Genomic DNA, 12,224 nt, shown 5'->3' on the forward strand with positions numbered 1-12,224 from the left:
GCCCCATTCACTACAACCCTCTGAGCCCTGCTGTTCAGCCAGTTCTTCACCCAGTGCGCCATCAACCCGCTCACCCCACAGTTGGACAACTTGTCCAGAAGGATGCTGTGAGGGACAGTATCAAAAGCCTTACTAAAATCCAGAAAAACTACAGCTACTGCCTTCCCCTCATCCACTAGGTGGGTGACCTTACCATAAAAGGATATCAGATTAGTTAAACAGGAATTTCCCTTTGTGAACCCGCATTGAGTTTGCCTGATGATTGCATTATTCTTCAAAACGCCTTTCAGTAGTACCCAGAATAATCTTCTCCACAATTTTTCCAGGAACTGAGGTTAGACTAACAGGGCTGTACTTCCCCTGGGTCTTCCCTCATGCCCTTCTTGTAGATTGGAATAACATTGGCTGGCTTCCAGTTAACAGAAACCTCCCACACTCCCAAGACCTTTAGTAGATGATTGAGAAGGGTCCTGCTATAACACCTGCCAGCTCCTTCATAGTACTTTGGGACCAATCCCATCAGGCCCCATGGGCTTGTGAACATTCAGCTGATTTGGCTAGTCCCTTATAATTTCAGTGTTCACAAATGGAAAGTCACTGTTGCCACACTCATGGTCCTCTGACTCAGGGGACCAGGCAGTCCAAGATGTACCACTATTATTAAAGACTGAGGCAAAAAACTCATGGAATACCTCTGCTTTTTCTTCATCCCTATTAGTCGGATAACCATCTTCAACAAGTATAGGTCCAATGTTTGCTTCAGACCTCCTCCTGCTATTAACATATTTTAAAAAGCCCTTCTTGTCACCTGACACAACACTGGCCAATTTCAACTCTAATTGAGCCTTTTGTGTCTTCTCCCTGCACATACAAACCACAGCTTTGCAATCTTCTTCCTGCGAAGCCTGACCTTGCTTCCAGAGATAATACAATTTCTTTTTCCTCTTGAGCTCCACAAGGAGTTCCCTGTTCAGCCAAGCTGGACTTCTGCCTCACTTGCTTGGCTTACAACACAAGGTGCTGTGACACATGTAGAGGCATCTAACCTCTGCAGCTTTGACCCAAACATGCTGGATCCATCCTGGTGAACCCCTCCCAGTCATCTGCTCCGTTCTGTTACAGCACAACAATCCCTGCTCTCCCACACTGGTCTTCCTCTAATCTTTGTTAGATTACTAAATCAATCTTGCAGTACTAAACTCTCCATGATCAAAATCTAGAGACATCTCCCCTCAGTATCACATTAAAATAAATAAGAGTATGGAATCTTCACAGACTAGGCCATGAAGAATTTTAATACCAGAAGCTACAATAGCATTGCCACCGTGCCATGACTTAAAGTGCAAAAAGATATTAATCATGAGGCTATCTTATAATAATGCACTAATTAATTTGCATCTTACCAGAGTCCACTGCTTTGTAAGTGCATATTGACTTAAACTGTTCTACTTGTTTCCATACCACTATAAACAACAATTTCCTCTCATAAAACATCAAGATGTCTATATTACTGCCCCGTTGGTAATGTGCAACCACGCAGGCATAACTGCTGAAAAAACATCTGTGAGAAATCTCCAATTGCCTCCTCTTCCTTCCTCGTAGGGTGTAGTGATGCCACGTGCTAGCTAGTGCTGTATCAATCATTTGTTTGTCAGTGAGAGCAGATAATAAAATGTTCTCTTCCCAGAAAGAGCAAAAACACAAAAATGATTCACTGTTGTCTGTATAATTACACATGCTGTAGCTGCAGGTTACCTGCTGAGGCATTCGTAGGTAAAACGGGGAAAAAAAAACCCCAATTATTCCACTGTAGGTTTGACACAAACCCAGAACAAGCCAGAGAAAGCCAGTTTCCGTTGATGTCGTGACTGACATCTGTTTGGAGGCATCACAATTCCTTATTTTATTCTCAATAGAGGCTGGGTTTTTTTTCCTGTTGAAATTATGACCCTATAAACAGAGAATTTTAGACTGTGTCATCTTGGATTCAGCTTGTTAACACAGTGAGGTACTTTTCAAAACAAAACTACCCTTAGCAACAGTTCCGGCCACACCGAGAAGCCACTACTGGTTACACAGGGTGCTAGGCAAGTATTTATGCCATACTTAGGCTGCCAAGGAATTATTTTTATCTTGGTAAAACCATGGCCTATGAAAAGCATTGGCTACTCTTTATAAGAAGCAACATTTGGTCAGTTTTTATAAATTTTTCTTGCAGAGTTCAGTCTAGAAATGACCTCTTCTTAAGATCCACAGCAAGTGGCAGTAGCTGAAAGTGCAAGAGTGGGGGATGTCTAGATCCATTTTTCTGAAGGGAATTGAGGGAAGATCTATACTGCTCAGTGGAGTGCCATGAAACAAGGACAAAAAGGCACACATGACATCCCACTGTTCACTCTCCGTGCAAACGGTTCTGCAATACAGCAGCTCGGTGAAAAATCCCCTCACTTTGTTTCCTCTCAGTCATTTCTACCTCTTGGCACACCAGCCTCCCAATTTTCCTAAAACAACAGTTCGTGAGGCAGCACGGTAAATCACAAACTGATTAACACTCAAACTAACTCTGCAGTTTTTAAAAAAGGTTACAATGTAATGGTTTAATTCTGAACTGGAGGTGTTCAGAGATAGTGGGAACAGGGTGGCCATTCAGACGACTATGCTGGCAGAGCCAAAGCACTGGTGTGCTGAAAGAGTGAGAACAGGGAGAAGAAAGAGGAAATGTAAACCAGCATAGCTGTTTAAGCCTGTGTGTTGTGAAACCACACCCTAATTTGTACACTGTGCAAAGGCTTTCCTTAATAAAACTAGACCTCTATTAACACATAATATAGTCATGATTTCATATAATTCATGGCCTGTATTAGAAACACTGACAGGTAAAATTGCTGGAAACTTCTAGGGAAAGAGGAAAACATCCAAAATGTCTTCAGATAAATATGGAAATTTGGGGGCAAATGTACATATCTGCGTTTCTTGTGATTATTGAAAAGAACACTCTTTTAAGGGCATGTTATAAGAAAGAGATCTCATGTAAGAAACAATCAGGGTACACAAACACACTGAACTGGAAATGACTGGACATGTAGGCCAGCAATAGGCTTCTATGAGACAGACTGGGTTAACTACTCAGCAATGAAGGATCGTGATTCCAGAAGCTGAGGTGGGGGGAGGTTAAAGAAAGGCGGGGGTGGGGGGAAGGTAGTTAGAGCCAAAAGCACACTAAAGAACACTCAGACTATTTTCTGGTCATATAACTAATTTCTGCATCTCTCTTCATAAACTGCATTCCTCTAGTTCTCCACCAACAGAAAAAAGCATCAACTTTATGTAAGTTCTACAGACAAACTGCCAGACTAACAAGAAATGAAGCTGATATATTTATTATAATGTTGCTTTATTGCAAATACAACTAATTTCACTATGGCAATATACTGCATAAAAGTAGTGTGCCATATTCAGTCTGAACTATAAATGCAATTTTCCTCCTGGGTCAACTGATGTAAAATCTTAATATATCATTTAGTGGGAGCAAGATCCATTCCTTTTCCCTTAAAGAGCTATTACCTTCTAACAAATTCCTCTCATCCATTTAACAGGGCCATTATATCCCTGTGAAAACAAATTAATCTGCAAGCACAAAGTCTTTGTGACATATATAATTACGCTAAGTCAAAGCCCGGGCTTACATTCCCTTGACTCTAATGATGACGTAGCCATCATTTGACTTAATCCTGAGGCAAACCACTGAATATTTGTTCAGGCATCCCTAAAAGTGGTATAAACAACTTTGTTTTAACAGGTATTTGGAAGTTTATCAAACACATAGGCTACTTTAAAAGACAAAATGATTGCTAAAGGCTTGCTTTTCACAGAAAATCTGATTTCAGCAGGAATTGGAACAGGCCCTTAAGAAGCCTACTGAAAACTAGACTTGAACCACCGAATGCAGGATCTCATTGATTGCATCTAACTGATTGCAGTCGATTGTTAGGGGCTTACATAACTACAAGTACTGCTTGTGCAAGCACAACTCGGAAGCAGAGCCCAAATAATGGTGAGAAACGCCAGCTTTACACTCACATTTTGTTTCCACTGTAAGGCAGTTACCAACACAGTTCCTATTTGGTCTCTTGGATAAGCAAGCCATGTGATTTCAGTTTGCCCTCTAAATGCAATCTGGTCCCATAAAAGTACACTTAAGTCCATTCAATTGGGAATGATTGAACATAAAGCAAAAAGAAGCATTATAAATACTAATGTGAATTTAAGACTATGATTCTGGGGCACAGTAAGTGAATCTTTCAAAAATCCCAGATAAAGTGACCAAGCTGCTGAAAAAGGATGCTGTCAAGTCTTGCATCAATCAGCCTGCTTTTATTTTCTTATGTGGCAAATAAATAGCTTTGCAAGAAAATATTTGCTCGAGGAAAAAAATAGCACATTTCTTCTAAGATTCAAAATACATTCATATTTTGAACTCATCTGTCAGCTTCTAGCTCAGGGCAACAGAATTCTACTAATATTTATTTAATAATATGTTTAATATTTTTAAAATGTTATTACAAAGCCACAGACAAAGGTAAAATTCTTAGAAGTTAGAATAACACACCAAATTAGAGGTGAACAGAGCTGAGTAGAGAAACTAATTCATCAGAGTCAAGAGAATAATCCTACAATCAAAGCCCTGTTTACGATTTACCGACAATGGATGCTTCAGATACAGTTTCCAGTAGTTGGGGGTTTTCTTGCACTCATATAACACAAATAACTATTTATTTGTGTAGATGATGAGGTGACAAAAAAACCTGCTGGGAGAGGATACTAGGATAAGTTTCCATTTTGTCAGGGTCTAATTCCTGTCCCTGCCCAGTGAAAACCCCATCTGTTCAGCTGAAAACAAACCATTTCAAGATTTTGGAAGACATAGTAATGGTTTCTCCTTTATAATGAAAAGAAATTCTTAATAGGTAGACTTTGCTTTTCGGAAGCATCTCAGCTGGGAGATTAAATCTTACCTCACATCACTGAAGATGCAGCTGCTAACAAAGCAAATGGAGAATAAGGCTTTGACTCTGCGCATGGGCACAGAGAGAGTGATTTACCCAGTCCTGTCATCACACAATGCTGCAGCTGGTCTGCATATGAGTTTGGCTCACACTAGTTTTACATCCTCTGGAACAAAATCAGTAACATAAGGACAAGGGACCATGTTCTACTTAGCATGTTTAAGATAAACAGGTAGCTCAAATGATCCTAACTCTTGCTGATATTTCTGTAGTTGAATGTAACCTCTCCTGTTCCTGTAGATGTTTGCTCATACATGCTTATGCATAAAATTTCCCAATGAAAGAATTGACTTCCAGTGACTAAATACTCCAAAGAACGGGAATAGGCTGTGTGAAATTTGTTTAGAAACTCAAGCCGCGAAAAAAAAATGAAGGAAATTTCACTAGATATCATTGACTCCATCATATCAGAGAATGTGATACACAACACCATACTTCTTGGCTAGCCTGGATACCAGGCCAGTTTGGGCACACAGTGTCTGCTCATCCACCTCTACATGATAACGCATATCACACAACAAAATACTAGGTGAAGCTAGATACTTGTTAAAAAAAGGAAAATCGCAATGAAAGATGAAGCACAGTGAGCAATCTGTATCCATGGATTGGAGACCATAATTTTAAAATGGAAACATTATTTATTGCACTGATACTGTAATTATAATGTGGTTTTTGCAGAACAATTACTGTCTTTATTAAGTGATTCATTGTAGGCCTCACAGTTGAAAGCAACACAAGTCATCTAGAGATGACTATTTGGTGCTGTGGAGACGAAAATGCAGTTCAGCAGCAAAGGCAGACCATCTGGTCTGAAATCTCCTGCTGACCTCACTTTCCCACATACCCCTATCTAAAGGAAATGAAAGGCAGCCCCTGGGAGCTGCACCTCTGGAGAGAAGTGCTTAGGATGCACCTGAATGACATGGCGGCTGACGACCATAACATGAGAGATTATTTGAAGCAGCCACCTGTATTTTGCCAAGGCACCATGTATGGCCCCAGGTGTGCACCAGAGGCAGGTGGCTGAGGGACAGAGCTTGCTTTTCAAGCTTAACATCTGTAGAACTAAAACTGTGCTTCCCAGAAGCTCTGATGTTGCACTCGAGATTTATATTCATCCTGTTATTATTTGGGATATGCTGAAAATTGTGAGGAGAGTTGGCAATAAACCGAAAAAAATTACAGCTCAGTAATTTGTTTTTATGTAGCCAGGAAAAAAGATCCCAGTCAGGATAAAGTTAAATAAGGCAGCATACATTATGCTACCTTGCACACTACAATCTGTTATAGATGAAAGTATTTTATGTAGGTCAGGCACTGCTTCCCTGGAGACAGACAAAAAGCCATAAGGAAATCAGAGCAGTGTTGGGCCTTATTCCAGTGATCCAGTCTAGTCTAAAGTTTCAATTATGCAGAGATTTGTTTCTCTCTGGTCTTGTCATCAAAGTACTCTTCCCGGTCAACATCTGCAAGGCTAAGTAGAGCGGACTGGACAGCATATATCTCATGATGCAAAACTACATAAAACTCACACTCACAAGACGACAATAATTTTGTCAGTTGAAAAAAGAAAAGAAAAATCAAAGTGACGCTAATTTTCAACTCATCGCAACACCAAGCTGCAAAATCAGGTTTTGGGAACAGAGTGCGGCGCTCTGGCCCTCACAGTGAGGAGAATGGTGTTATTAAAAGAAGCAGTCTTGCATTTCTCTCTCCCTTTCCTTAAATCTGTGCTCTAATGTAACTGAGAGGGGACCTGTGCTTCAGCCTTGCTGCAATAACACTTTGTCTCTGACAGGTGGGAGAAAAAGAATTTCAGGAAGCCAGGAGTAAAAATAAGTATTTTTTGTTATATCTCACAGTCTCAGCAGACAATTCTATATTTTAAATTTTTTTTTTTTTTTTTTTTGTTGCTACTGTATAACAGTATGCTTTTATTCTGGAACTAAAAAGCACAAAATACCAGCTTCCACTAACATTTCATAGCAGAGTTCAGAATTTAATTTTATAAGACACATCATACCATTTTTCATTACCACCTAAGAATTTCTCTTTTATCAAAAACCTGAAAGATTCTCAAACAGAACAGCACTGTACTTGGTATTTAGCTGTGAAGAGATAGAGGAAGAAGTACACAAATCACACACAATATTGCATATTTTAGACTGGATTTTAGGAAAAATTTCTTCAACGAAAGGGTTGTCAAGCACTGGAGCAGGCTGCCCAGGGAAGTGGTTGAGTTGCCAGCCCTGGAGGAATTTAAAAGACATGTAGATGGGGCACTTAGGGCCATGGTTTAGTGGTGGACTTGGCAGCATCTTAAAGGTCCTTTCCAACCTAAATGATTCTATGATAGTAAACAAATTAAGCTTGTATGATGGAAGAAGAAAATACGTGCACTTATGTACTTTATGAATATCTTAATTCCCTTCCAGAGGGATGGCAGCATAAATGCTTATATATTCCAGCTTGCTCCACAGTGATTTTCCTGATTTAAATAAACTAAGTAATCCAGAAAGGCTTTTCCCATTACACCTGTGAGAAACTATCCTCCTTACCAAGTCTGGGATCACAGGTAAGCAGGGAGTTTTAGGTATCATCTCTGTAGAATTCTAGCATTGTTACCTGAATGAAAGAACAATACCAAATTCTGTATTTCTATCCTTGTCCCAGATAAGTTCTTTAAAGAGATATAGGGATATAGGAGCTTTTGCTTTTCTTTTTCCCCCCTCCCTCCTCAAATACACAATTTGTACCACTACAGAGCTGTGGATCTCCTTTGCATGCCGTAATCCATACAATTTTGACTGATTTTTTTTCTGCTGCAATAAGAAGCAAGCTGTATTTTACATGTAAGCCACCAGTGTTGGTTGGTTATGTTCCTTACTCTGATTCCGAGCTCCACATTCTCTCCTCCATATACCTCCATGCCTTCATCCAGTAGGCCGATCTCTTGGAAATATTCTCTATCTACTATGAAGCATCCAATCAATGCAGGACTTCTGGAGGAATAAATCAACAGCAACCAAAATTAGCAGATAGAATATGAACAATTTTATTATTCAGAAATAAATATTTATAATTGCTGGGTCAAATGCTGAGTCAAGACAGATTCTTAGAGGGGTGTTACTCAAACAGATTTATTCAGCTTTGTCCTCTAACATTCTTGACTCTATGGTGAAATAAGCACCACTGAGGGAAAACAGACTCAAAATTATTGGACGTACAGATTCACCAGAACAGGTGGGATTTCAGTGCTAACAATACTAGATCCAGGAGCCTCAACTTTGCCTCTGAGGTACCAGCCATTCTAGTCTCTGTCCCTGCTCAGGTTTCCTGCCTGTGATAATTAACAAGGATACCCAATGATGCAGAGTTTTGTGTGTTTAGCCAGAAGCTAGGTTCACCTACAGCTAAGAAAACTTGTGTCTGTAAGCTTACAAAAAATAAATTACCTCTTGAGTAAGAGCATTCAGATAAGGTTTTGCAATACAGAATCACAAAATGTCTGCCCTTACCAGCATACTGTAACGTTAGTCCATTGTCCCGAGCCAAATTTAAACAAGTCACATATCTTCACTGAATCAGTAAGCTCTATTTATGTCATGACCTGAATTAACCAACTTTTACTATGCAGAGCCAATCTTAAGAAGGTAAGAGTTCAGGCACAGAGAGTACAATTTTACCTTTATGAGATGCAGTGGAGGAGAATACAGAGTAATTTAGCCTCTTCTTTTTTCTCCTACCTTATAATCCACAATGGCAAGAAATAAAAATGTCTTTTCTGATTATTATGCTGGTATCAGGAACTCTGGTAACAACAGGATATTAATTAGCAGTACAGGAAAAATCATCCTGCATTTACTGTGAACAGTCAAGCTGCAATAAGCGTCGACATCTGCTTTCAAACAGATTATAGAATGTCTTAACTGCAACTTGTACAATTCTACAGAAATCCATATATTTGTGCCTTTAACTTGAAGTGTTATAGTACCCATTTTATATCAATGAAAGACTCTTTCTGATGAATTTATTAATGAATAGCAGTTCACATCACTTCAAAAATTATGCTGCTTTTATGACACAGGACCCTTGCTTTTGGTGTTGTTTTTAAAGTTTTTTTTTTTAGAGTACCTGCTTTCCTTTGTTATAATTCTAGAAGCATATGGGAGGCATGACAGAAACCATCAATCAATACATGTGGCTTTTTGTTTGTTTGTTTTCATTATCCAGCACACAACATGCAGTGTATTGCACTGAATAAAAGATGCCAGGGAAAGGGCTAGGGAACAAACCTAAACGTCCAATATTCATAAAGGACATTCAGTCCACAATCTTCACATACAACAGAGTTTTGGGGTAGAATGGAAAAGCAGATTTGCTCTTGATTCTGAGTTTAAATAGTTCTAATTTTAAAAGTCACTGTAATTAATATAGAAAGTTTGCCTCTCCAGGACTTAGTAGAATATTTCAAAGCATTTTCATAATATGAACAGAGTTCATTAACACTGATAACCATTTCTAATGATGTGGAAATTACCACCCCTTCTTACGTATGCCTGTGGCAAACCTGTGAATTTTTATCTCCTACTCTCCAATTCTGAGCCCTGTTCTAATGACCAGTATGTGGGTCAGTGCAGTGCAGGGCGTTTAAGCTGCGAACTCCCCAAAAACACTGTCTGCCTGAAAATACAGGACCACTGGATGAAAGACAGTCCTTACACTGACTGCACTGAAACTGATTGGTAGTGATGACCCCCTCATGCTGCCACTGCTGTTTAAGGTTCTGCTTTGCAGCTGGTGAAAACAGTCTTCACACATTCTTTCTGCACAGAGTTAGAGTATAGGTACCAGTGACTTCCTTGGTACGAACACACACCAGAAGAAAGGCCTGCAACCTCAGCAGAGGGATTCAGAGGCACCTACTCCTCCCCCGGATATAAGGGTATTGTTCTGTACCAGCCTAACAATACTATAGACACGATAAAGTACAGAGCTAGATTGTACCAAAGCAAAGATCTAATACAAATGTTGCTCACACACTATCAGTGGACCAGCATTAGCTCCTACAACATAACACAGCTGTAAAGCTATGTGACAGCATTATACAGAACACAACTGTCAGATCAGTTCTGTTTACATAATGCAAATTTAAAGAAAAATCTGTGTCTGGGCCATTACCACTAAATTAGCAGACAAGACATTTGGAGAAAGCAGTGCTGCTGAGCATTCTAGTCTACCATTTCACTTCAGCTATGTGTTTTGCCCCATGCTAACAACAAGGAAACCTATTAAAAAAAATCTACTGAAAACAACAGTTTTCTTGATGGCTGTGTAGGGGTCAAGGATGAAAGCTGAAGAGGACAGCTCAAGGACACTTAACTAATCTAACATTACAGTCAGTGAAACCTATCACACAGCTGAGACCACTCACCATCTGTCATAGCTAAATGAGCATTGCCAGTGACACACTAATGTAGGTCACAGCTGCATGTTACCTTATTGGAGCAGTTGTGTTCTCCAGTTTCCACCATGACTTAGGAGGGTTCAGATATCGGCACCACAGTTCCCAGTCGAATCCCTGTGCTGAGAGGGGATATTCCTCTATTTCAAAATTATCATACTTAATGTTATCAAAAGATGGAGAAATTACTCTTTTTCTGTTTTCTTTTATCCTAGTAAGCACCGGTTCAGCCCTAAAAAAAAGGAAGAAAATGTTAAGACTATGTCAGTAGAAGCATAGCACTGATGGAAATAGCAGCTTATGCTGTGTATTTCAGAAAGGGCAAAGTCTATAACTGTTACCCATTCAGAGCTCACTTTGCTTTGAGATGGAGTTTTGACAGAGCAGGATCTGCCCCAAAATAACACACTGCAGTATTTTATCTAGGATGCCCTATTATTAACCTTGATGTTAGCTGGTAAATGGAAGAAATGAGTATCTGCATATCACAAAGCATTTACACCCTTGCTACCAAATAACGATAACTTCAGGCTCTCAGTATTATCAAGGATATCAAGATCAGAGTTAATAATAGATCCATCTTAGGGACAGAAGCTCCTGCCTTTCTACCATCATTTTTTACTCAAGAAGCAACAGAGATATTAAATCCATACTGAACAAGGTAAAATACATGGTTTTAGTTATGTGCTACTTTTGCACAGAGTGCCAAAATCACATTTCTTTGTTTACAGTGTAGAACATAAAAGAAACATAATATTTTTAATTAAAAGAAGATAAATTTGCCCCTGTGGGCAAAGGGCTACATTATCAGAGGCTGTTTTAATGTGCAGTTTTCCAATATAGTTTAAGCACTTTATAACTAGACCAGCAGATAACTCACACTATAAAAATGGATCTAGACTATGTTACACAGCACAAGTATATTTTTCATGCTTCTGTCCGTGATTGTGTCTGAATCTTCATTAAAAAGATCAGAATGGTAATTCAGCCTCTACATGCAAGAGAAACACTAGTCAGTAGTTTATAAACAGTGCTTGGAAAAGGTCCCTTTGTCAGAGAAATTCCAGACACATACCATCCCACATTGAATTCCACATGGGCATCAAAGAGAGCAACTACTGGTGCCGTGGCTACTCTCCATCCACTAACTCGGGATCGAATCAGCCCCTCTTGTTTGCTGTGTCGAACAACCTTGATGAAACCAGGCTTACGGGCATTCACTTCATCAACATACTTCTTCAGCTTCTCCTTGAGTTCTTCTGTGGAAAGAAAAGAATTAGATGTTAACAAGAAGTATCAGCTCAACACGATGTAAAAACCTGTTCTTTCAGCAAAACAGCAGTCTTCACACATGGAAATACTCCCTTTTGATTTAACTACCACGACTTCTCAAATAGTCAAGTCTAAAAGGAGGCAAACAAAAAGTAGAAGGATCACAAATTATATAGTAATAAAAAGTTCCAAGTGTAACTATCTAGCCTACACGATCAACATGTTCATGTCATGAACATCAGAATCCTGCCACTGTTTATCATTAACAAGCCACAAAATAAAGCACTCAAACATAAAGTACCATAGCTACATTAATGCATATTTTGTTACTGTAGCAACAAACAAAATAGCTATCTTGTATTTCCAGAAAAATATGCTCAAGTACTGCCCATGAACTTTGCCATTATTTCAAGAAAAAAAGG

At 39.3% G+C, this 12,224-nt stretch overlaps 1 protein-coding gene across 9 annotated transcripts in view; it reads right to left on the reverse strand.

Moving 5' to 3' along the window:
• Positions 1 to 12,224, reverse strand: part of GALNT18 (polypeptide N-acetylgalactosaminyltransferase 18) — a 342,335-nt gene that overhangs the window by 68,130 nt on the left and 261,981 nt on the right. For 7 of the 9 annotated variants that reach the window (XM_075094837.1, XM_075094833.1, XM_075094836.1 and 4 more), the window contains exons 5-7: positions 11,606 to 11,789; positions 10,565 to 10,762; positions 7,954 to 8,068 (exon numbers count right to left, since the gene is read on the reverse strand). In XM_075094837.1, the coding sequence (XP_074950938.1) occupies positions 7,954 to 8,068; positions 10,565 to 10,762; positions 11,606 to 11,789 (497 nt within the window). The remainder of the gene's footprint in view (positions 1 to 7,953; positions 8,069 to 10,564; positions 10,763 to 11,605; positions 11,790 to 12,224) is intronic. The other 2 variants (XM_075094838.1, XM_075094835.1) reach the window with 1 other exon arrangement.

The sequence above is a fragment of the Phalacrocorax aristotelis genome, chromosome 5 (assembly GCF_949628215.1).
Source record: "Phalacrocorax aristotelis chromosome 5, bGulAri2.1, whole genome shotgun sequence".
In the NCBI taxonomy this organism is placed as follows: Eukaryota; Metazoa; Chordata; class Aves; order Suliformes; family Phalacrocoracidae; genus Phalacrocorax; species Phalacrocorax aristotelis.